We start from the raw sequence: 24,522 nt of genomic DNA, 5'->3' as shown, positions 1-24,522 counted from the left end.
ATGTAATACTGTGATACAGACAGACATCTCTGTATTCATTTGCTTGCAGACACAGATCTATACACTGTAAATACATATCATCAAATATCTACAGATAAGTGTTTCTTTTTTTCACATCAATAAAGGGATCACGCACTTCAACATTCCTTTCCGATATTACTGTTGACAGCCAAATCACATATTTGCGTTACATACTTACTTAAATCAGAACAAAAATAGAGCTGCATTAAGGTCTGAAAAGTTATGCTCAGCTTACGATGGAATCAGACAGATGGGAAACAAGATATTAAATGCCACAAGGTGAGCAGACAAAGAAAAGAGACAGAATTTCAAAAGATTTTTTTCAAGATAGCACATCAAACATAATTTATTACAATGAGTTCACAGAGTCAATCAATCATTTACATGCAAGTTCAGCAAGCGTATATGAATAACAAAAGACAAAAGGTAACTGGAAAGAGGAGAAAATAACATTTTAATTATATTCTTTACTTTCTTCTCCCTCCAATTTTGTGTCTGCTTTCCTGCCACTTATCTTAACAAGGCTCTGACTGTTAGCCAAGTTAATTTATTTTCTTTCTCAGTCTTTGTTTACTTTTCCTTAAAGTAGGTATGTAGACTGTCTTTTAGGAACTTTGAGACACAGGCATTTTACAGCAGCACAGATCACTTATTTTACACTATACTACTGAACTAGTAACCCAAATACTAATTTATAACTTTGTAGAAAAAATCATCATACAAAAATTTCAGTGCCTTCTGTTGTGCAAAGGCCAATAATTTTCCACTTATGCCTTTTCCATACTTCTGGTGACATGGAAAAAAAGATCTTTACATGAGAAAAATTTGAACATGAGACCATAATCCTCATTTGCTGTACACTAACAAATCGCTCTGAAAATCACTGATCCTATGCTGGTATTTACCTAATGACTGATTTTACTGTTTTACATGTTTTCCCCTTTCCATGCTCCAACTAATAGTTTGACGCTAATAAATCAACATTCAAGCTTGATTAATTTTGCTTTTGCAGTTACACACACACCCCCCCGCCGTCACCCTTCTCATTTGTATACTTGTATTGAAGCTGCTTCCATGGACATGTGCATGGGGTGACCCTTGGCTCTTGCTTCTTCAGTGGTTTTTTTCATTAAAAAAAAACCCAAAACCAAAAACCTCTATCTCTATCAAGAAAACCCCACTCTTCCAGTTGAAGTCTAATTATGTTTAGCCACAAGGCTTAATGAGAGTAGGATAAGTTCTTACTAGTCTGCAATCACCTCACTGCTACCATAGACAGTGCACACGTTTTATGTTACACCCTAAGTGTTGACCCAACTGGTTCAGGACACTGCACCACGCCACAACAAATGGTGCTATTCTACCACTTTTTAAGCAGGCAACTGTATTTCAGACTCCTGCAAGAATGAAGTGGGCAGCAGGAATTACAGCCTTGCACGGAGACAAGAAAGCTGCCACGATTCAAGGCAGCCCATTCTACAGCAGGAAGCCACAGCCTTCTCAGGAGCCATCAGCGAACATCACCTTATGTCTGGGCACGTAAGGGCCTTCCATCTAACCTGGAGTTGAAAGCTCTGCAGGAGCTAACAGTCAACTCAAGAGTGCCACACACCAATAGGCTGGGCAGACATCCCTACCTGCAAGTACACAACAAAGCCACTGCCCACAAAGGAACAAGACTTTACAAATTCTTCAGTAGTGTCCCCACATCTGTGCAAGGCAGCAGGTCTGACCTTCTCCTGAATTCACAACTGTTGTCCCATAATCCCTCTCCACTAGTTTTTTCCCTTCCCCTTCAAGAGCCAGCAGTACTGTAGCTGCTTTCAACCAGTGCTTTGCAGACCAGCAAATTCCATGAATGACTTTGAAGAGGTCTGCAAAAGCTAACTAAAAAAGCAAGACTACCATCACATAGGCCAAGGCTTACTGTTAAAGAGTCTACACCCCCTTTAGAAAAATGTCTGTGGTCATGTTATGAACACTGTGCTCTGGGTAAAAGGTGTTTTCTTACCAGTGATGCTGATTCACCCTTCACAAAAGAAAACTCCTGGCATTGAAGCATCAGTAAACAGTATAATCCCAGCTACAAATATAATCTTGCAAAGATAAAAATCAAATCCTTAACGACAAATAACTACAATTTTAGAACGGGTCTCATATTAGGTCCTGTTTTAGAGTCTTCCAACCAGACACTTAAGCAGGTATCCAGTAATCACATGCAGCTTGTGAGACTTGCTGATTAAAGTTAGCCACTTGATCAAATACCACACAGCAAATCACACAGTCACAGAAATGACATGCTAGGAGGTGCTTAATGAGCTAGAAACAATACAAAAAATACAAGCAATGAGAAAACCAAAGGTAATGTATTTGAAAACCCTATCTTGAACATGGATTCTTGGAGGGAAAGAAAGCTGAAGAAAGCAAAACAGACTTTAAAACACACAATTGTGTAGATATTTTTTTAGTGTGAAAATGACGGCTGAAAACAACTTTTGCTTTATTAAAAAAAGTTTAGACTACATAGAGAAACTGAGGCATCTTCAAAAACACAAGGCATTTGCGTAGCAGAGAACTGCTAACTGAGTTCAGTGAAATGCAACAACAAAAAGAACTGACCTACAAATGTTTTTTTTAATGAGCTACTTAGAGTTTATGAAAGACCAGAATGAACACTTCTATGCTTCCCACAGCATGGAGATAATCTTCTGATTAAGATTCAGTTAGCATTAACAATAGCAAAGATTGATGCAACTAACAGATGTAGGACTTGAAATTTCAAAACTATGTATTATTCAGCAAACATTTTCAAGAGAAAGTAAATGTTAAGTGGACCCCTATCCCCCCTTAGTCCCCACTTTAAAAAAACAAAACACACACACAACACACACTCAGATGAATTTTAGGTGAAGGATCAGAAATAAAAATCCTGACCATAAAATCTATTAGAGAGTATTGGCAAGAAAAAAAAAATTCTTTTAAATGAGTTCTGATTGAAGAAAGCAACATTTTAAAATGAAGAATAAATTACATTTCTTCATTAAAATAAAATACTAATAAGCTCTTTTTCTGAAAGTGTAAAAAAACATACTACTTCAACCACTGAAAAACTCTTGTTTCAGCTTCATAGTAACACAGAACAGCTCTAAGAAATGTGTCACTTTAAAAAAAAATTAAAGAGGATTTTCAGGTTAAAAAACCCAAGAACTCCATAGTCTGTACATGCTGTGCAAGGTCTTGCTGCACTTATGCACAAACCTTAATCATACAGTCCTATCCTATTTTTCTATCAAACTTCTGACTCATTTAATTAGTAGGTACTTATTGAATATTTCCTTTTAAATTATTCGGGAATACACACCAAACACTCCACCAAATCTCCTAGAGAGTCCCTACCAGCCTTTATGCACATCGTATGTCATACACATTGCACCTTCTGCCACCCTGAGTTCCTTTCAAAAGACACTTCCCTGAAACAAGGGTGATTCATCTGCTGGATTTTAAGTTTCCACTCCAAAGAATGAAGGCACTGAGTTTCTCAGGGAAGAAAAAAAAAAAAAAAAACAAACAAAAAAAACCCATCAACGTATTTTCCCATAACTTGTTCCTGGAAACAGATGAATCATTTTAACAGTAACTTTGAAAACAAGTCACTTTCTGGCAATTCCATGACATGGAAAATTCAGCCAAAACAGTTAAAACTGGCAAATTTATAAAAACTAGAATCGGACTCTGATAACAGACATATCAGACAACCTTAACTACGACACTTTTACAATTGTTTCCTCAAGTCTCCATCTTCTCTGAAGAAAGGATACATATCCACAGAAATATTAAATGCATTACACTCTGTATTTTCACACACATTTACTAAGTCGAGGCAAAATTCAACTTACAGAAAGTTTCTTCCACTACATTTTATACAGTTTTTTTTAATATTATAACATATTTTCTTATGTTATTCCTTAATTATAGCCTTTGCCACCAAGAACCTATGCATTTAATATGAATTACAACTTATACGTTTTTTAATTCTATGTAACCATGCCTGGCTGTATTTCTTTGTTTATAAAATAGCATAGATCAAGTTCTCAGAGTGGCTTCTGTTCATGCAGAGAACAGCAAGCACACTTGCAAAACACAGAACAATTTGAGTTGTGGGAGGTGCGCCCAGGGAGAGGAACTCCTCTGCTTGGTGACAGGGCTCTGAGAGGAGGTGAGTGGCTTGAGGAGTGTCGGGGAGCGCGAGAGAGAGACTGACTACTGGAATCGCACCCTACCTTCCCTGAGACAGGCACGACAGGCAGACAGGACGCATGATATAGAGGATTCCCTATCCTCTTTCCGCCTGGCTGAACACAGTGACTCAAGGGATAGGGGGCAATGGCGACAAGTTCCTGCCCGGCGCAGCAGGCGCGTCTCGTCCGTGACTACCCCACCTTCCCAGGTGCCCTGGCATGATAGGTGTGAGGCTCTGCAAGTGGAACCGAACAAGAACGAGGATGATGGTTCATCTAGCACATAGGTGTCGCCGAGGTTAAGTCAGCCTATGCCCTGTGTCAAAACTGCTTCCATAAAGAAAAAAAGACTGGTCATTGTCATAGGAGACTCCCTTCTGAAGGGAACAGAAGGCCCCATATGCAGACCAGACCCACTTCTTAGGGAAGTCTGCTGCCTCCCTGGGGCCCGGGTTAAAAGTGTGAAGAGAAAGCTTCCTACCCTGGTACGGCCCTCAGATTATTATACATTATTGATTTCTCAGGTAGGCAGCAATGAAGTTGCAACAGGAAGTCCGAGGGCAATCAAGAGAGACTTCAGGGCCTTGGAACAACTGGTTAAGGGATCAGGAACACAAGTAGTGTTCTCTTCTATCCTTCCAGCTGCAGGGGTTGATGAGGGAAGAAACAGGAAGAGCCAGCAGATCAATACCTGGCTCCAAGCCTCATGTCACCAGCAGAATTTGGGGTTTTTTGATCACGGGTCCGTTTACAGGACACCAGGCCTGCTGGTGACAGATGGGGTACACCTGTCTTCAAAGGGGGAAAAGGATCTTTGCACAGGAGTTAGCAGGGTTCACTGAAAGACCTTTAAACTAGATTTGAAGGAGGAAAGGGATAAAACCAGGCTCACTAGAGATAACCCTGGGGGCGACATGCCAATGTTTGAGGTACAGTGTGCTAGTGAGGTCCTTTGCTCTGCCATCTCAGTGGAGGTAGGGGATGGAGATCCATGTGGCAGCAAAGATGCAAGGGTTATTCATGTGTTAGAAACCATGGAAGCACCTAAGAATGGTAATGTAGGAATTAGGGCTTCTCCCCCCAGAAAGGTGGTGGGATCAATAGCCCAACTGAAGTGCATCTACACCAATGCACACAGTATGGGCAACAAACAGGAGGAGCTGGAAGCCACTGTGCAGCAGGAAAACTACGATATAGTTGCCATCACGGAAACATGGTGGGATGAGTCGCACAACTGGAGTGCTGCAATGGATGGCTACAAACTCTCCAGAAAGGATAAGCAAGGAAGGACAGGCAGTGGGATAGCCCTGTATGTAAGGGAGTGTTTTGATTTTCTAGAGCTTAACAATGGTGACAACAGGGTTGAGTGTTTATGGGTAAGAATCAGAGGGAAAGCCAACAGGGCAGATATCATGGTGGGAGTCTGTTACAGACCACCCAACCAGAATGAAGATGCAGACAAAGTATTCTAAACACACCTGGAAGGTCTCTCAATCACTAGCCCTTGTTCTCATGGGGGACTTCAACTTACCAGATATCTGCTGGAAATACAATACAGCAGAGAGGCAACAGTCTAGAAGGTTCCTGGAATGCATGGAAGATAACTTCCTGACACAGCTAGTGAGCCAGCCAACTAGGGAATGCGCCTGGCTGAACCTGTTGTTTGTGAACAGAGAAGAACTTGTGGGCAATGTGATGGTTGGAGACCATCTTGAGCATAGCAATCACGAAATAATAGTTTTCAATTCATGGAGAAGTAAAGAGGTGGGTCAGGAGAACCACTACCTTGGACTTCCAGATGACAGACTTTGACCTCTTTAGGAGACTAGTTGACAGAGTCCCTTGGGAGGTGGTCCTGAAGAGCAAAGGAGTCCAGGAAGGCTGGACATTCTTCAAGAAGGAAATCTTGAAGGCGCAGGAGCTGGCTGTCCCCATGTGCCAAAAGATGAGCTGGCAGGGAAGACAATCAGCCTGAGTGAACAGAGAGCTTTGGCTGGAACTTAGGGGAAAAAAAAAAAAAGAAAAAAAAAGAGAATTTATGACCTTTGGAAGAACGGGCAGGCAACTCAGGAGGACTACAAGGATGTCGTGAGGTTATGCAGGGAGAAATTTAGAAGGGCCAAAGCCCAGCTAGAACTTAATCTGGCTACTGCCATAAAAGACAAAAAAAAGTTTCTATAAATACATTAACAACAAAAGGAGGGCTAAAGAGAATCTCCATCCTTCATTGGATGCAGGGGGGAACATAGTGACAAAGGATGAGGAAAAGGCTGAGGTACTTAATGCCTTCTTTGCCTCAGCCTTTAATAGTAAGACAAGTTGCTCTCCAGGTACCCAGCTCCCTGAGCTGGAAGACAGAGACAGGGAGCACAATGAAGCCCCCATAATCCACGGGGAAATGGTTAGCAACCTGCTACACCACTTAGACATACACAAGTCTACAGGGCCAGATGGGATCCACCCAAGGGTACTGAGGGAGCTGGCAGAAGTGCTCACCAAACCACTTTCCACCACTTATCAGCAGTCCTGGCTAGCCAGGGAGGTCCCAGTTGACTGGAAGTTAGCAAATGTGACACCCATCTACAAGAAGGGTGAGAAGGAGGATCCAGAGAACTACAGGCCTGTCAGTCTGACCTCAGTGCCAGGGTAGGTTATGGAGCAGATCATCTTGAGTGCCATCACACAGCCATACAGGACAACCAGGTGATCATGCCTGGTCAGCATGGCTTTATGAAAGGCAGGTCCTGCCAGACTAATCTGATCTCCTCCTATAACAAGGTGACCCACTTAGCGGATGAGGGAAAGGCTATGGATGTTGTTTACCTAGACTTTAATAAAGCCTTTGACACCATTTCCCACAGCATTCTCCTGGAGAAAATGGCTGCTCATGGCTTGGATGGGCATACTCTTCATTGGGTAAAAAACTGGCTGCATGACTGGGCCCAAAGAATTGTGGTGAATGGAGTTAAATCCAGTTGGCAGCCGGTCACAAGTGGTGTTCCCCAGGGCTCAGTATTGGAGCCAGTTCTCTTTAATGTCTTTACCAGTGATCTGGATGAGGAGATTGAGTGCACCCTCAGTAAGTTTGCAGATGACACCAAGTTGGGAGGAAGGATTGATCTGCCTGAGGGTAGGAAGGCTCTACAGAGGGATCTAGAAAGGCTGGATCGATGGGCTGAGGCCAATTGTGTGAAGTTCAACAAGGCCAAGTGCCGGGTCCTGCACTTGGGGCACAACAACCCCATGCAACACTACAGGCTTGGGGAAGAGTGGCTCTGGAAAGCTGCCTGGTAGAAAAGGACCTGGGGCTGTTGGTCAACAGCCAGCTGAATATGAGCCAGCAGTGTGCCCAGCTGGCCAAGGCGGCCAACAGCATCCTGGCTTGTATCAGAAATAGCATGGCCAGCAGGACTAGGGAAGTGATCGTCCCCCTGAACTCAGCACTGGTGAGGCTGCACCTTGAATACTGTGTTCAGTTTTGGGCCCCTCGCTGCAAGAAAGACATTGAGGTGTTGCACCGTGTCCAAAGAAGGGCAAACAAGCTGGTGAAGGGTCTAGAGAACAAGTGTTACGAGGAGCGGCTGAGGGAACTGGGGTTGTTTAGCCTGGAGAAAAGGAGGCTGAGGGGAGACCTTATCGCTCTCTACAACTGCCTGAAAGGAGGTTGTAGTGAGGTGGGTGTCAGTCTCTTCTCCCAAGTAACAAGGATAGGACAAGAGGAAATGGCCTCAAGTTGTGCCAGGGGAGGTTTAGATTGGCTATTAGGAAAAATTTCTTCACCAAAAGGGTTGTCAAGCATTGGAACACTGCTGGGGGAAGGCTGCCCACAGAAGCGATTGAATCATCAGCCCCAGAGGTATTTAAAAGACATGTAGATGTGGGACTTGGCAACATGGTTTAGTGGTGGACTTGGCAGTGCTAGGTTAACAGTTGGACTTGATCTTTAAAGGTCTTTTCCAACCTAAACGATTCAATTCTATTTATTCTAAAAACAGTAGCTATATTTGACAGCTGAGAATGAAAAGAGCAAAACATACAAATAAAATCCAGACAAACAGATTTTGCTCATATAAAAATTAATTACCTGTGAGGACAGGCATCAGAAAAACTATAGCAATTTTTCTTATTATTTGTAATAGGGTAGCATCCAGAGGCTCCAATTGGGATGCTACACACACTTCATGAAGGATTCTATTGTTTTATTGAATCAGTAATAAGGATGCTTTTCCATAGAAAGCTGCCAATAACCAAAGGAAGCTGTATTAAGGCACTTTTCACTTTTGTTCTTATGATTAGAAGCAGTGCCATTTACAATTAAAATATGCATACACCTAACCATTTACAGCACTCATCTTTTTGTCTCCACATTTATCAGCATTAATACTTGCACAGAAAAAAGAATATTAAGTGTGTTTGCTCCTGACAATGTCATTTTCGACTTACCTGTAGAGAATTGGCCCTCCACAAAAATAACAATAATTTCAACAAGCTTGTGCTGCAGCAGTGCAAGCAGATTTTTAGATTTTTCATTTGATACATAGGGAGGAACGTACAGAAACAAGCCATGTCTATTTGTTTGGGTGAGAAATGTGCAAATATTCCACCCCTACTATCACAGCCAAATCTCCTCTGGTTGTAACACTATTATCTCAGCAGAACAACACTGGCATTAGTTGTAACACTGAAAGATCTCTGGATACTGCCTACTAAGTACTTATGTGCTAATGCACTACAGGGATGACACAAGAAATAAACCCATGCAATTGAATGAAGTGTTTGAAATGGGATGTTTTACAATGCACAAGATTGTATTTCTGTGCCTCTGCAGTGTTAATGAACGCCCACCATCCAAGTCATCCACAACGCTTTCTTTGAGGATTATAATGCTGTCCACAATGCAGATGTGGTTCAACTACTGAGCTGTTAAACAGCATACAAGTCAGAGAAACGTGGTCCAAAGTTCTATTTGATTTGAGAAATAAATGAGTCTGGAGTCAATATGGCACTTCTGCCTGATAATGCATTTTGAACTATGACAACAAATTTGTAAGTGATTCTCTGAAGAATGAAGTTTTTCCTTAACTGATCTACAAAAATATTTAAATAGTACCACAAAAAACCAAAATGTTATATTACAGAGTAAGCTTGAATGAAAATAACTTCACATAATTTTTTCACAGAAATCTAGTACTACAAATATTCATCCCAAAGAAGGCAAAGCATTTTTACAAATAACTGAACTCTTTTATAAAAGAGTTTAATGGATACCTGGTTTTGAAGTCCTAAACCAGAGTCTGAACACTTTTTTTTATAGCTTTCACTATAATGTAATACATAACTAATGAATTATGACCTCTGGCCTAATCACATGTCACTACTCTAAAGAGTTTGCAATTTAATTGATGAGCCAGAAACAATACAGTGCTGAATAATACAAATATGGAGAAACACAGAGTCATGGTAGCAGAACTCCATCAGATCAAAAAGAAGTCATTAGTCCAAATTTGTTTCAGCATCATCCTTCACCTTTTTCATCTACAGAGAAATTTCAGTCAGAGCTGAGGCAATCAAACCACGCAGTGTTAAAACCTTAGCTAGCATTCCATCAGCATACCCCAAAATGACATACTTGTTAAGGTTTATTAGATTTCCAGAGGTTCAACAGCACACAGAAATCAGTTGTTTTGCTAACTTAAGATTTTCCATGACATAAAATTGAAACCTCTTCCATCAAGTCACAGCCCTTTTCCTTGCTATTTACATAAATAGCACATAAGGTGTTGAAATACCCTATCCAAATTTGGCCAATTTACAGATTGACTTCTGAAGGCATCCATGAGTTCAGAGGGAGGGGTGAGCTTTTGGGGTGCACTAAAAATGCTTATTCTGCTATTAGTTGCTTAAATCATTCCAATTTCTTTTGAACTACCCAGGTTATCCTTCTTCTCCTAATACTTAGCACGATCCCGAAATACGATCTGCTGGTAATAAACTACAACAAACATCTTGATTCCATTTCCAGAATTACACCCTTATTCAAAGGTCATCTAAATAATAAACACATTAAAAGAAATGTCTTCCTTCGTCTTCAAACTCTTTCCCCTACCCACTCCAGATAGCCATTTTATTTTTTCTGTGTATTAAAGGGGCATTTTTTTCTATCTCCTTCCTAGTCTTTCTCTAATTGATGACAGAGGTAGCTCAACACAGAAAAATGAAGCTGCAACACATTCAGAACACAAGAACAATAGTAGCAAAGACAAAAAGGCACAAAATTTACTGTCTAGATAGCAGCTAAAGAAAAAATTTGCTTGCAATCTGGGTATGTACTCTGTTTACAGAATAAAGAAAGCTACTAAATAAATCCAAGATCCAGTTGGAGTATGATCTACCAACAACTTTTTGCATAACTATTCATTAGAAATCACAACACGCATTCCACAGAGGCCAATATTAAATTGAGTAACTGTCATGTTAGTATGGTCTTCTGGTCTATTCAATAAAATTCTGGCTACTTAAAACCCCGAGGGATAAGTTCTGGTCTTAGTTATACTGATGTCCTCAATGGAAATTATCAAGAATAGTAGCCAAGAAAACTGTTTAATGCACAGTATATATTTAAGGAGATGTTCACATTAATTCAGATTTTACTGTCTTTCCATATCAGAGCTATGCAGTGAAAGAGACGTCTCCATACAGTGCATACACAATTTTTATCATGACAGAGATTAAGAATACAATGTTTTGCAAAGATGGTGCTTTATAAGCTTGTAAAAAAGAACTGCTTATTCAAACCATACCCAAAACAAGACAACTGTGTAACAGTCCTCCTAGCTGGCCTCTGAAATCACCAGCAGCAATGACCTCTAAAAAAGCAGATTTTCTTTCCATATTCAGTCAACTTGCAACTCTCAGTTAGCAAGCAGAGAAGCAACAAGATACAGTCAAGATACCTGAACAGTATCTGAGTTCCAAGATTGGCATTTCTCACAAAACTTACTGCTCAGGGATCCTGTGATACCATATATATCCTACAGACAGTATCTAATTGTTACCAGTTTCACCTATACTCAATAATTCGTAAAAGACATGTCATGAAATCCCTGAGTAGAGAGCACTAAAAGCACCTTAAATAGATAAGCCTTAAACACAATCATCTTGGGAAAAAGTGATGCAGAAAAAAACCACTAGTAGTTTCTAAACCTCACCATTATCTCACCATACTAACTGTCAAACTAAAGCACAGAGATGGAATACAGAAAATAATTTTTACCAATTTGCTAGGTTTTTCTAGGGTCACTTCAAAATTTTGAGAAGATTAAGAATTTGCTCTGGCAAACACAAACTAAAACATAGTAATCAGAAGCAGAGAAGTGTCTGATGAATAATCATATAATACAAACAATATTAACCACATTATCCTGTCTGTGGAATCTGGGAAAAAAATACACTCCAAAACTGCAGAAATGTTAAATATAAAATACTTCTTGCAGATTTTTCAATCCAAGAGAAACCAACTTATTACAGTATTTGTGAAGCCTGGTTGTAATTAAATACAGGAAGGATATTAAAACTTCCAAGAGATTTTTTTTTAAGCCACAACAGAAGAAAAGGCACAATTGCATAATTGGAACCAAATCCAAAACCCACTTCCTTCTTATTTACTAGCATCATCTAAAGGACACTGTTTAGATGCTGAAAGGTCTGGAGCTGAGAACTGTAAATCATCTAAAAGTCAAAAATTTCAAAGGAATTGTATGACATGGGTTAAAAGTTTATAGATGAGAGATACAGAAAGCTAGTGCTCACTGCAAAACCACATCCTAGTGGTCACTGTATCTCTCTCATCAACAAAATCCTAGAATTCTATTTTGTTGTGGGGAAAGAAATCCTCTTAGGTAGTAATAAGCTGCTGTAAAGCTATAGAGCAAAAGTGTTTGATATACAGAATTTGAAAGAAAGATGTCTTTTTTAAGATATTCTAAAAATAACATTTCTTTAGAGAACAGGATTTCATTTATCATTTGGTTCTACCCAGACCAGTTAAATACTAAAACTTGCCAGTCAGTGGGATATTTCTTTAAAAAGCTTCAGATCATTTTCATTCCCAGTTGAATTCAGTTCAATGCTCTTTGTCATTAGCATATCTGTGCAGGAAATTAATATCAAAAGCATCCTCCAGGTGCCTTCTCCCTCCCCCCCCCCAAAAAAAACCCAGAAGTTAAAAATCCTGTTGCACTTCTATAAGGCATGCAGAAAAGGGACAGCACCGACATAGATGGACATGTTTCAGGGATTTCTAATTATTTAAGTGTTTAACCCCTGTTGTTTTGGGGTATTTTTCCTTTCTGACATAGTCAAAGTCATCAACACTGCCCAAGGAAGACATATGTACAGGCTAGCTTCACAATTCTCAGTTCACATGAAGGAAGGATGGACAAAAGGTGCAAGCATGCTGCTATATTAGCTCAGTGCATGAAATACTGACAAAAGCCAAAAGTTTCACAAAGGACCCTGCTGTCATAACACTACTAATAGCAGTACAGTTCAGTAGCGCTTTTGTTTTACACACAGAAAAAGATCCCTTTTTTTCATTAAAAATTACTACACTCCTATGAAACTCACACTGAAGGAAAAGTTATCATGATTCATCTGTTTGACCTCTAGATCCCACCATTAATCAATTGCAACAAGAACTTAACAAACTTAAAGTCTACAACTTTTGGCTCCTTATTGTTTTGGCAGCATCCATGAGAGACTTCAAAAGGCCATTGTTTTTAAACATACATCACATGAGGAAGAGCTAGCTGTAGATATCTCAGCTTGGTATGTAAAACCATAACCCCTTTGAAAGCATGGATATTTCAAGAACCTGATCATATCACAGTAATTGCCTAACTTTCCTTCAAAAAAAAGCATTACCACCCAAAGTACCACAAGAACAATTTCTTTTTTTTTGTGCTACTCTTTCTTAGTACACTTACCCTTAAAGACTTACAAGTAACCACCAGTTTTGCAAAAAGAAAGAAAATTAACCAGGAAAACTAGGTTCTCAGAGGGACTCAGCTGTCAGTTATGTTTTCCTCCATTCATTTTAACCCTTTTTTTTTAATGGGATTGATCACATGGATTTATTTTTGGTACCCCAGCACCTCATCCATAAATATTTTTTCCAATTTAATAGATGTCTTCATTACAGTCTTGGGCCAACATCCGAAAGTTAATTTGGACTGAAGTAATAGGATTATCTAAAACAAAATAGCTGTTTTCTGATTAACAGTTTATACCCATACTTTATTCCAAAATACCAACTTATTTCAGTTTAATTTATCCAACACTGAAGTAAATAAAAACACCTATTTTACAATAATAGTTTGCATGTATGGAATTACTTCTTAATGACTTTTAGATAACTATAATTTGATAACAAGCATGGAATGAGTTAATGTTTAAAAAAAAAAAAAAGAAATCACTAAACTGTTCCTTCACCATTTAATACTTCTTCAGCTAAGCACATAGAAGTCAAACATATATCATGCTTTGTTCACTAACATGTGTCCAGTCCTCCTTCCCTTTGTGTATGCCAGTGAGTGGCCTAAAGGATGATGATATGGAACTTCAGATAGAAATTTTGCAATATGAGAACACTTGTGCATAGCCAAATCTATCCTAACCAAGGAAAAAGATTCTAAAGACAAATGAGGTGACAAAGTAAGGTGAAACGAGAGTTACAGCAACACCTAACTTCAACTCTTCTTACTTTCAGCATTTGATAAAATACCAAATAATAATCAAGAAGGCTCCATTAAAAAAAAAAAAGCCAAAAAACAGTGGAACAAGGAATCAAAAAATAACAGAATTATTCTGGAAATTAACAGAAATTAATGGAAGTCCTCCCAATAAAATTAGTAATTAAAAAGATACTGGAGAAGCTGCCATAATATAAAACACTACGATACATTAAACAAAAAAACCTGCCATATATATACAAAATACTTATTAAGAGTTTAGCATATATTTAAAATATTTTTCTAAACTGCTTACTATTTTTTTCAAATACAGACACAACATTTACAAGTATACATAAGTATGATGAAGAGTTCGGTCCTTCCAAACATTTCTGAAACAAATGAGAAATTCTTTGTTGATTTAAGCAAGGGCTTACCCTCCTTTCCAAATCTGATTTCAGTAGGCATTTAATGCAGAGAAGTAGGTATTAAAACAAGAGCAACCTCAACCATTAGTCTCAATCATTATTATCATACAGTGATACAGGTGGGAGGGAACCTTTAGAGGTCATCTTGTCCAACCTCTTGCTCACACCAGGGCCAACTATTTGTACAATGGGCACTCTATCACCTCTCAAATGTACTGACAAGTATAATGTGAGGAAAAACACAACTGAATAAAGATGAAAATTATAGAGCACTGCAGTAGCTTTGAGTAGCACCGTATACAGTTTTGATGTACATTTTAAAACATACACAAAAATCCCTATGCACTATATATCCACTTGCTACCAGCAGGGATCTACACCATCAAGACATTGTATCATCTGATCATATGCAGTTCATACCAACATCACTTTCTTTTTGTGAATTATAAATCATTGCACCAATGGTGCTTATATGTTCAAAGACAATTTAAATTTCTCATTATTCATGGTATACGGTATACCTTTCATGATCAAAATATCTTTGTCTTTACAATTTTGATGAGATTTCTCTTTAACGTGCCTAGAAAATGCTGCAAGCTTACTTTATTCTTTAATTCCCAGAGCCAAAAGGCAGACCTCATGGATTACATTACTTTGACACTTGGGTGATACTTGATTACTGTGGGTGATTTTGCACAAATCATTCAGTGACTCTGGTAGCAATGTTACCCAGTGCCTTAGACCTCCCTTCCAACAGTGGTTTCACCATTTATGCTTGTCTATCTCAATTTATCTACTCCAACTGTTACTTACAATCTCAGGGATACTATAAACCTTGATTAACCCATGCTTTCAGAGAACACGGAGGTCCTTTGTAAAAAGTGAAAACCAAACGTAATGCAGTAGTAACTATAACCACGTCATATAAAATGGTCACTACCAGTGTGGCAGAATAAGAAAACTGTCACTAATGCCATTATTGTCATTTTTGTTGTCTTTAGTTGTACTAACTAATTTGCATTAATTTATGTCAAAATGGTATTCTTAGGTTCAAACATCTACACAACTAAAAGCGATTTTTTTTAAAAGTCCTACCTGAGATGACAAGAGATTGCAGTCAATGTGCAGTCCTTTCCCCGTTTTATGCCTCTGAAGTAAACCAGCCATAATTGCTCCGTATGTATACAACCCAGTAGCAAGATCTGTCATGGCTACTCCTGGTCTAACTGGCTCACCATCCTAAAGAAAAAGACAACAACACCCCAAACAAAACAAACAACAACAAAAAAAGAAGAAAACAAGCAAGAACAAAACATTACTTTTTGTTATAGTACATTCTACACAAGACTCATCTGAAAAAGTGTTTACATGTTTCTGCATTGCAAACTGAATATTTTTGAGTGAACTGAAGTACGAAAACTACCACTGAAACACAAGATATTCTTGCAGTATCTACACAATACAGTAGCTTCGCAATGCTGCAGACTGCAAACTGTGAATGATTTGTTATGCTACTTTTGCCCTAATAACATAATGCTTCAACTCATCAATGCAAAAAGAAAAGAGATGCTGTTAGAGACAAGGCAATCCAGTGAACACTGAATTCCATTATGCCTAGAAGTCAAAGGTCTAAAGGACTTCCACAGTATGCTGACCCAGGTGCAAGTCTGTTTGAAAGGCAGAACCATATTGCTTTGCTCTTCTCACTCTCTTTTCCTCCCTCCTCTTCTGGCCCTCCCCCAGCCAAATCTCAGTTTTGTATTTTCCAGTATACACACTCCAGGCTCCTAGTGAGAAAACAAAAACAACTTTGTTTTGTTTACACATGTAAATACATGCAAATTTTTGACGTTCTGACCAATAATCACTGGAAAGTTGCTCGTTCAAATATCCTTTTTCAGTATGTCGTCCCTTTTTCTGGCATAAAGGAAAGAATCTTCATTTTACATCATGTGTTTCAGAACTTTCCTAATCGCTGGCATGAAATATGGCCCCTCTGCAATCAATGGCAAAATGAACTTCTAATTTCAGTCACAGTAGGCTTTTACCATAGACACTTAAAAGTGCTTCTTCTGAGACATTCTCCCATTTCCTACTCTGAAAAATTTGAGGTCGGATGCTCAGATTCTGACAGCAATTGCATGCCCTGAAGTACACTCCACAAACAGCAGCACCAAGCTAATGGGATTGTTTCAGAGTTTAAGCACCTAAGTAAGCCTATCATAAGCCAACTTAAAATCAGTATAATTGATAAATAATAACTGTCTGTCAAAGTTCCCATAAGTGCCTTCAAACTAATCTAGCATAAATTCAATAAAATTGAATTTACAGAATTATTTTAATTAGTCATGTCTAAACTGTTAAGTGTAATCATACTTGAAGATTGCAAGCGAGTGAAGTTTACTGATAATTATAAAACAAGTGTCTTGGCTTCACGTAAAAAATTTAAAACTTATCTTCACCATGTTTTTTTTCTTTTGTGCTCCACCAGAATTTACATAATTGATATCAAATCATATATGTTAAAAATTATTTTAAGAAAAACAGTATCATATTGCATTATCAATTGCATTAATAGGTCAATTCTGGGATAAAAGTGTGTAGTACAATATTTTCTATGTAAGATGGAAAAGGCTTCTATTTTATTCATATCATAAAAGTAACTAAACAAAATTATAAAATCTGTTACCAAATATGACAAAATTTTAAAAAAAAAATCATCTCAGTTCCTGTCATTCAAACCACAGTAAGGATTAGTCTGTGACTATCTATAGCCTAGACATTAAGGATGATGTATAAACTACACATCCTTAAGGTGAACACTGCTTCAAGAAGTACTTTTTTGAAGAATCCCTTCTTTCTTTCTTCTCCACACTCTACACTAAGCTACTTCACCTTCCCAATAGAAAGGGCAACTCAAAGGTTCCATCCATTCACCACTCTCCTTGTACCCAACTCTGAGGGAAAACAGGAAAGGAAGTTCTTTTATTTTTATACACATAGGCCTCCTGAGAAAACTAATTAGCATATGAGAAGGTTTTTGCTCCTCAGAGCTATCACTGAGAAATACAAATTTAAAAAAAAAAAAAAACAAAACATTTCCCCCACATTACAACCAAGACACTGGGATGACAAGAAATGAAAAAAGACTTAAGTTTTTGCAAACAGATATGCAGCAACATTCTTAGTTTGAAAACACTTCCCACTGTTTTCAAAGTGTCATTAATTTAACCCTTGATGGAGAAAACTACACTTTGAAGATATAAAAATCAGGACTATTTTAATTTTTAATAGATTTTTAGGTATGAATTTGTCTTCTCAAGCCTTGATTCCAGCACTTTCCTCATCAAGTACTGAACTACCTAATATTTTAAAGCAAACACTTCCTTTGCCTCAGTAAAAAGGTCACCTTTATTTCTAAAAATACTTTCACAATTTCCCCATACAGAACAGCCCTACAAACTACTAGCACTATACTGCTACATTATTTTTAACACATTGGCTTTAGTTCATCCTAACACTCCACAACCTATAATTCTGCAGCAGCTGACACAATTTCTAGCCTTCCTTGGTCTTTCTACCAAGCTCCATGAGTAGCTGCCATTTCTCACCCTTTAATCAGCTTCTAATATCCACCTGTGCCATAAACCAGCCTTTCTGTGACAGGATGCACAGCTGTAAGGACTGTGAAATGGGTTCATTCAGGTTTTCATCTCTACCCTGCAGAACAAGGAATGTGAAGCTACTTTATATGAAGGACAAAGCTACACACACAAATACCTTCCTTTAGATGGAATTTCTGACAGCTCAGCAGTACTTTCGTGTAGCTAGCGTTATACTAGTCCCCTGAGCAATGTAAGGATCTATACAGTTGCATTTATTCAAGCAAATTATTTTAAAAGTAACACACACCACCACCACCACCCCTGCCAGCCAAAAGCAATATTACTGTTCTGGTAGAAGGATAAAAGGTAGCCCTAATCACATAGAAAGTGCTTTAAGCAAACAAAGCTGCCATCCAGGCTCAAGGGCTGGGTTGAACCTTAATTAGGGGCAGTACCAGGACACTCCCTTTACTCATTTGAAAAGATGAAGAATCACTCCAGTAGAGCAGACTTTCTTCTGTCACTGTGCTTTGCTATTGTTCAATCTTACCACCAGTTTACACTTTTATTCCTAATTTTTGCTGTTTGCTAAATTCCTTACAATTTGTCAACACATTCTGGCCCAGAGATAGCCACAACACATTTTGGAAGCTTCTTTTCCCAAGCCTTCCCCCCCCTCCCTTGACATAATTTCTCTTCCCAAACTGACATCAGTAACATAAAAATGATCCAGTAAAAATGGAAATTGTTCCGAAATGACATGCTTAATAAAAATATTCTAAGTCCAGTAGTCTTTACAAATGGGAAATAGCTGCTGAAGCTAATATGAACCAGCAATGGCTATATTTTTCAACAGCTCTGAGCTATATACCATGTGTACTCTTTTGTTGCAGTTTGTTTGGTTTTAAGCTGAAGAATGGCCCCTCTGGTATTGTAGATCCCAATCATGTCTTGCTGTCTTGTGTTCAGTAAAACTAAAATGTTTCTTCAGCAAGAAAGAACACACACCATAAAGATACTCTGAATATCAAAAATTGCATGTAATAATCCACTTGGAGGTAGAAGGGGATTTGTATCCAAACTGGGTTTTATTTAATTAATTGCAAGTTATTGCCTTAATGAGTCATAGAAATTTTCAAAGGGATATTCATCTGGCACTAATGTATTTGAATATATTAAGTAAAAGCTTTCTGTTCATCAAATATGAAACTTAAATGTGGTATTTAACCAGAAAATATCTATAAATTATGTCATCCAGGACAATAAAAGTGTCATCAGTGTAAACTTTGTCCTTTTAATATCTTTTAATTTATGTAAAGAAAAACTGAATGTGGCCTGAAGCAACTACTTTCATTCAAAATGGGTCTGTGGTACAGATTTACAAAAAAGAGATTCCCCACTATTGCTTGTCAGTTTTCATAAGCACACTAGAATTTCAAATTTCACAGGTGTCACACATTTCTAATACAGAAGTAATCAAGTACATGTGTAAGAGCTTGAATTCCATGCAGGTTTCTGCACATGAAAACATGGCTTAAAGATAGCATTCTACTGTACACTGAATGTGTTTGGTTTTGCACAATCAGCAAAAACAACACTAGCACAAATGCAGTTGTTTGTGCCTGCAACCTTGCAATATTGCATTAGCTTGATTTCAAGGTTCAGAACTTTCCTCAGAAGCACTGCAAAATAATCAGCATTAAGTCATTTCAGTAACAACTATTTTCTAGCAAAAAAGGCAAGCCGTTCAGAATTTCTTTATACAGGAATCTTCTTTCAGATCTTAAAAATCAGATGGATACAGCATATGATTCATCTCCCTTTCAAAAGGCTTATACTGTGTGCCAAATGTAGTATTATTGTGTATCTTTGGTGCATTCCATATTTGTATTACAATAACTTTATCTCCTTAACAAAAAGATAACTTGGATAAAATACACACATTTTAGTCAGAAACTTCCATCTCTTCCACTGTGATCTCTTTACTGCTTCAAAAATTATAGTGTTACATGAAATATAAAGTATTGAAGAAAATGAATGTTACATATGTGACAGACTTCATGAAGGTTTAAGTTTTGCTCAAAATCCGGTGCTGGTAATATATTGATTTCATGGCTTATTATTAAGACTACTGACCAGAGGCATGGCCTCAATACCCAATAAAGTTATGTGATCTGCAACAACAAACTGCTTTTTGAGACATCAAATCAGTAGCTAGAGGGTTGGAATAAACTAAAGTTCACAACATGAAATTTGTCTAAGCTAAAATGGAACATATGTTGCTATTCTATCCATTTAAAAATGTCAGATACAGGACATAATTTTAGTATCCTATTATTAAAAGGCTTTGTGAGGAGCTGTAAATATGTATTAACATAACTCAAAATTAAGCACCTCAGTGATATATGTAAATGTTTTGTTGCTGCTGCTCAAATTCATTATAATTTGTCTACTGCATCAGCAGATAACTCTAAGACCATCCTGCAAGCACATTCAATGGCTTGTTTACTGAAGGGAAGTTTCCCCAGAGCACTGCTACACTGATGTTATTATGCCGATTATCTATAGCTACCGCAATGCAATACAAAACCAACATCATCTGTTATAACTTTTCTTTTTTTTTTTCTTCCCAGTTCATAAGACTGGCATTTGTAATTTTATTTCAGAAAAAAAAATTCATATCTAGCTTACTAGGGTATGCTTCAAATGATGTTATTTTTAGTATATGAATTCCATGTTATCTGGTCAACAAATGATTCAAGGTTTAATAAAGAAAAACAGCATGAAAAAGTGAGTAAGATTCTTTTTTCTTCTCTACTTTGGCCACTTCTCTACATGCTGACTGAAACAAGGTTTTTACTTTTGTCAGACCTAGTTTTGTTGAATTTTAAACACAACCTAGTCACATGAACATAAATGTAGAACATGGAAGTTTTTACTACTAATAATACGTTGTTATTTTAAAGTAACTTTCAAACAAGCATACAATATGATTTTAAAGCCACTTGAGGAAATTTTCACTACAACAACAAAAGACACATTTGCTTCTTTGGAGTCACAGACCACTTAAGTCTTTGAAACTAAACTGTCCCTCTATATATCAGAAAATGGTTTTGAGAAACTGATGAATATATGACCAACTTCAAATAAAGAAAAATAAGAAGCAAGTTTTAGCACATTTATTTTAATCACGCAAGAGAATGACTAAGTTTGAACGATTGTTGAAAGCCCCCAGTGAATAGATGGAACTGTTACTAACGGTGATTAAATGATTCCTATGATTACATTGCCTCGAGTCCTGGTGAGGTGATGCAAACATCTGGATTTCCAGTGTAGATCTTAACACAATCTTTTAATAAAATCCATCTTCATAATGGCCACTGAGGACTATTACTCTCATAATATAACTTACATACAATTATTCAGTATAACTGAATAACTTGTATTTTCTGTCATTCACATATCATTGAAAAGCTTTACGAGACTCCTAGGTTTTTTCAATTTTTCAACATAATTTATTCATGTTGTACTAACAACATTTGCCCCTTTCTAACAGTTTATACTCCTATTTAATTTTGTTTGGTATATTTCGAGGCATGCATGAAGTTTCTGGCATTGAATTGGAAGTACTAACCTTCACTCTACCAGGGTCAGAATGTAAAAATTACTTACACTACAGTTACTGTGATCAGTCAGTGCTTAGTGTGTACGTGCATTATACATTTGAAGAGAAGTACCTGTAAGGACTGCACTCAACTTCATGTCTTATGTTGTGAGATGGGATATCCTGTGACTATGTGTCATTAACATGGCAGCAATGGACAGACAGTCGAAAGACACAAAATGTTTCACTTTCCTCAGTCAAATGATGCTTGATTTTTTATTTTTTTTTTTAATAGAAAGGAGGACTCTGGTAACAATAATTGCCACACACACAGAGTTCTGATGTTTGCCATTGTTCTTGGCAGAAAACAAGTCAATTGGCAGACTATCAATCCTGCAGTAGAGTTATGTTCAGATCATGCACGGTTAGCTTTCAACAACCGACTCAAACATCAGTATCTGACACCAAGTACAGAAACTTGATAACTCCTTGTTTATCTAGGGCATGCAAGTGTCATACTCTAAAGATCTGCACTATTGCTTCCAGAGTATCAGAAGCACCACCACAGAAGACTATCTAGTGTTTATGATGCAGAGAATAGACTTCTAACACTATCTGATTTGATAAGTGACATTTGGAGACCACATTCCCTGCACCTGTCGGTGATTCAATACAGCCTAAGTAAATGCCTATTTGACCAGCATTTTTCTGAAGTGAAGACACACATTCTATGTATGCCTGAACTCCAGATACTAAACTACCTCTGTAATGCTTCCTGCACTACTGCAACTACCAAAGATCTTGGATATCACTGGGAATAGCAGCACATAAAGCTTTTCCAGAACCACTAATGGAATCTCTCTGCTTATTTTCAGGCAGGATGACTGAAAAGACAGTTTGTCAGAGTTATCTGGATGGCTTCACAATTCCCTCTTTTAAAGAGGGAATATCAAAATCAAAGCACAGGTGAGACTTCCCACACGTATGTATGGTTCCATCATACAGCTGTCAATAATGTGTCTATTACAGCTCTTGAAGTGACTACAAATGGCCATTAACAGGTTAGCATAAATTGTCAATTTATTCACTTGAGATTTATAATACCATTTTTCTTCCATTTTCTGTTTCTCAGGCATTGGCTTTGCCTGGAGCCTGGAGTGAGATACCTGAAGGACATAAGCACTATCATTTTCTTAGAGATAAGACTTGTTGGACTCAGGAAGGCATGCATAACAGATGTGTTAGCATAGGCTAACTTGCTCCATGCAGCATCAAATTTTAGTATATGGCACAAAGATTCTGTTAAATTTATAAGTTGAGCACCATACCTCATGCCCTGTGATATGCATGAGACCAGAAACAGCAGCTGCAATGGAGTCATATCCACCTCTCTGAACCATTGGACCAGTCTGACCATAACCTAAAACAGAAAGAGAACAACTAGTAATTTAATCAAGGACAAGTACAACATAAACACATATTACTATTTTAGTACAAAAAGGAACCAACTAGTATTTCTCATTAGCTTTTGTTCACAAGTTGTCCAGACTGTACAACCAATGAATGCTATTGTATTCTATTTATTCCTGCACATTTTTAAGAGTAAAAGTTGGATTTATTCTGTGTGGGTTGATGATGTGTTTGATCTTAATTCTAGACAGATTCCTGGCCCTGCTAGGTTTCATTCACTTTGGATAGAATTCCTTCTTTTAATTTGCTGGGTCAGCTGAAGTGGGATTCAGATGTCACTTCAGAGGCTCTACAGTATCTCTACAGGCCTCCAACTGTTGTCCAACAGGCCCCAAGTTGCCTGTGTTGTATCTCCACTCTGCCATAAAGATATCTTGAATACCACAAACCATACTAAAAACATGACACTATGGTTTAGACACATGAAGTGTTCCCGCCTTACTTCTCTTACTTTATTCCACATCTATACAGAGCTACCTTCAAAATAAAACATTGTTTACAACAGAGGGCAAGGCTGGCCCTCTAACAAGTACACACAATCTCTTTGCCAAGAGTTAGCAACGAGATGCAAAAATACAAAAGACTTGTACTTTAAGACTACAGTCTTAAAATTTTTTAAGACTTTTAGACTACATAAATACAGTTTTGTTCAGCTACAGAATTAGCTTAGAATTAACAGCTTGTTATGGTTTAAGCCCAGCCAGCAACAAAGCACCATGAAGCTGCTCGCTCACTCATTCATGGGTTGAGACAAGGACTGGGAAGGATCACTCACCACTTACGGTCATGGGCAAAAGACAGACTCAGTTTGGGGAAAAAACAAAATCAATTTAATCTACTACAAATCAAATCAAAACAAAACAGGATAATGCAAAGTAAAACCAAATCTTAAAACACCTTCCCCCCCACCTCTCCCTCCTTTTCCCGGCTCAACTCCACTCCTGATTTTCTCTACCTCCTCCCCCCCAGCAGCGCAGGGGAACAGGGGATGGGGGTTGGGGTCAGTCCATCACACCTTGTCTCTGCTGCTCCTTTCTCCTCAGGGGGAGGACTCCTCACTCTTCCCCTGCTCCAGCGTGGGGTCCCTCCCATGGGAGACAGTCCTTCACAATCTTCTCCAACATGAGTCCTTTCCACAGGCTGAAGTTCCTCACAAACTTCCCTGACATGGGTCCTTTTCGCAGGCCGATCTTCAGTCATGGACTGCTCCAGCATGGGTTTCCCATGGAGTCATGGCCATCTTCAGAGGCACCCACCTGCTCCGGCGTGGGGTCCTCCCCGGGCTGCAGGTGGGCATCTGCTCCCCCGCTCACCTCCATGGGCTGCAGGGGCATCCCCTCCTCCCCCTCCTTCTTCACTGACCTTGCTGTCTGCACAGGGGCTTCTCTTGCATCCCACTCCCCTCACTCACTGCAGGTTCCCCTTCTT

At 38.4% G+C, this 24,522-nt stretch overlaps 1 protein-coding gene across 1 annotated transcript in view; it reads right to left on the bottom strand.

Moving 5' to 3' along the window:
• SUGCT (succinyl-CoA:glutarate-CoA transferase) overlaps positions 1-24,522 on the bottom strand; it is a 333,906-nt gene that overhangs the window by 272,190 nt on the left and 37,194 nt on the right. Inside the window, exons 6-7 of the mRNA XM_010581786.1 lie at positions 22,953-23,044; positions 15,511-15,654 (exon numbers count right to left, since the gene is read on the bottom strand). Of these exons, the coding sequence (XP_010580088.1) occupies positions 15,511-15,654; positions 22,953-23,044 (236 nt within the window). The remainder of the gene's footprint in view (positions 1-15,510; positions 15,655-22,952; positions 23,045-24,522) is intronic.

This window comes from Haliaeetus leucocephalus, unplaced genomic scaffold, assembly GCF_000737465.1.
Source record: "Haliaeetus leucocephalus isolate CR32 unplaced genomic scaffold, Haliaeetus_leucocephalus-4.0 Scaffold808, whole genome shotgun sequence".
In the NCBI taxonomy this organism is placed as follows: Eukaryota; Metazoa; Chordata; class Aves; order Accipitriformes; family Accipitridae; genus Haliaeetus; species Haliaeetus leucocephalus.
Note: the sequence above shows the minus strand (reverse complement) of the source record. Positions and strands in the feature narration are given on the sequence as shown.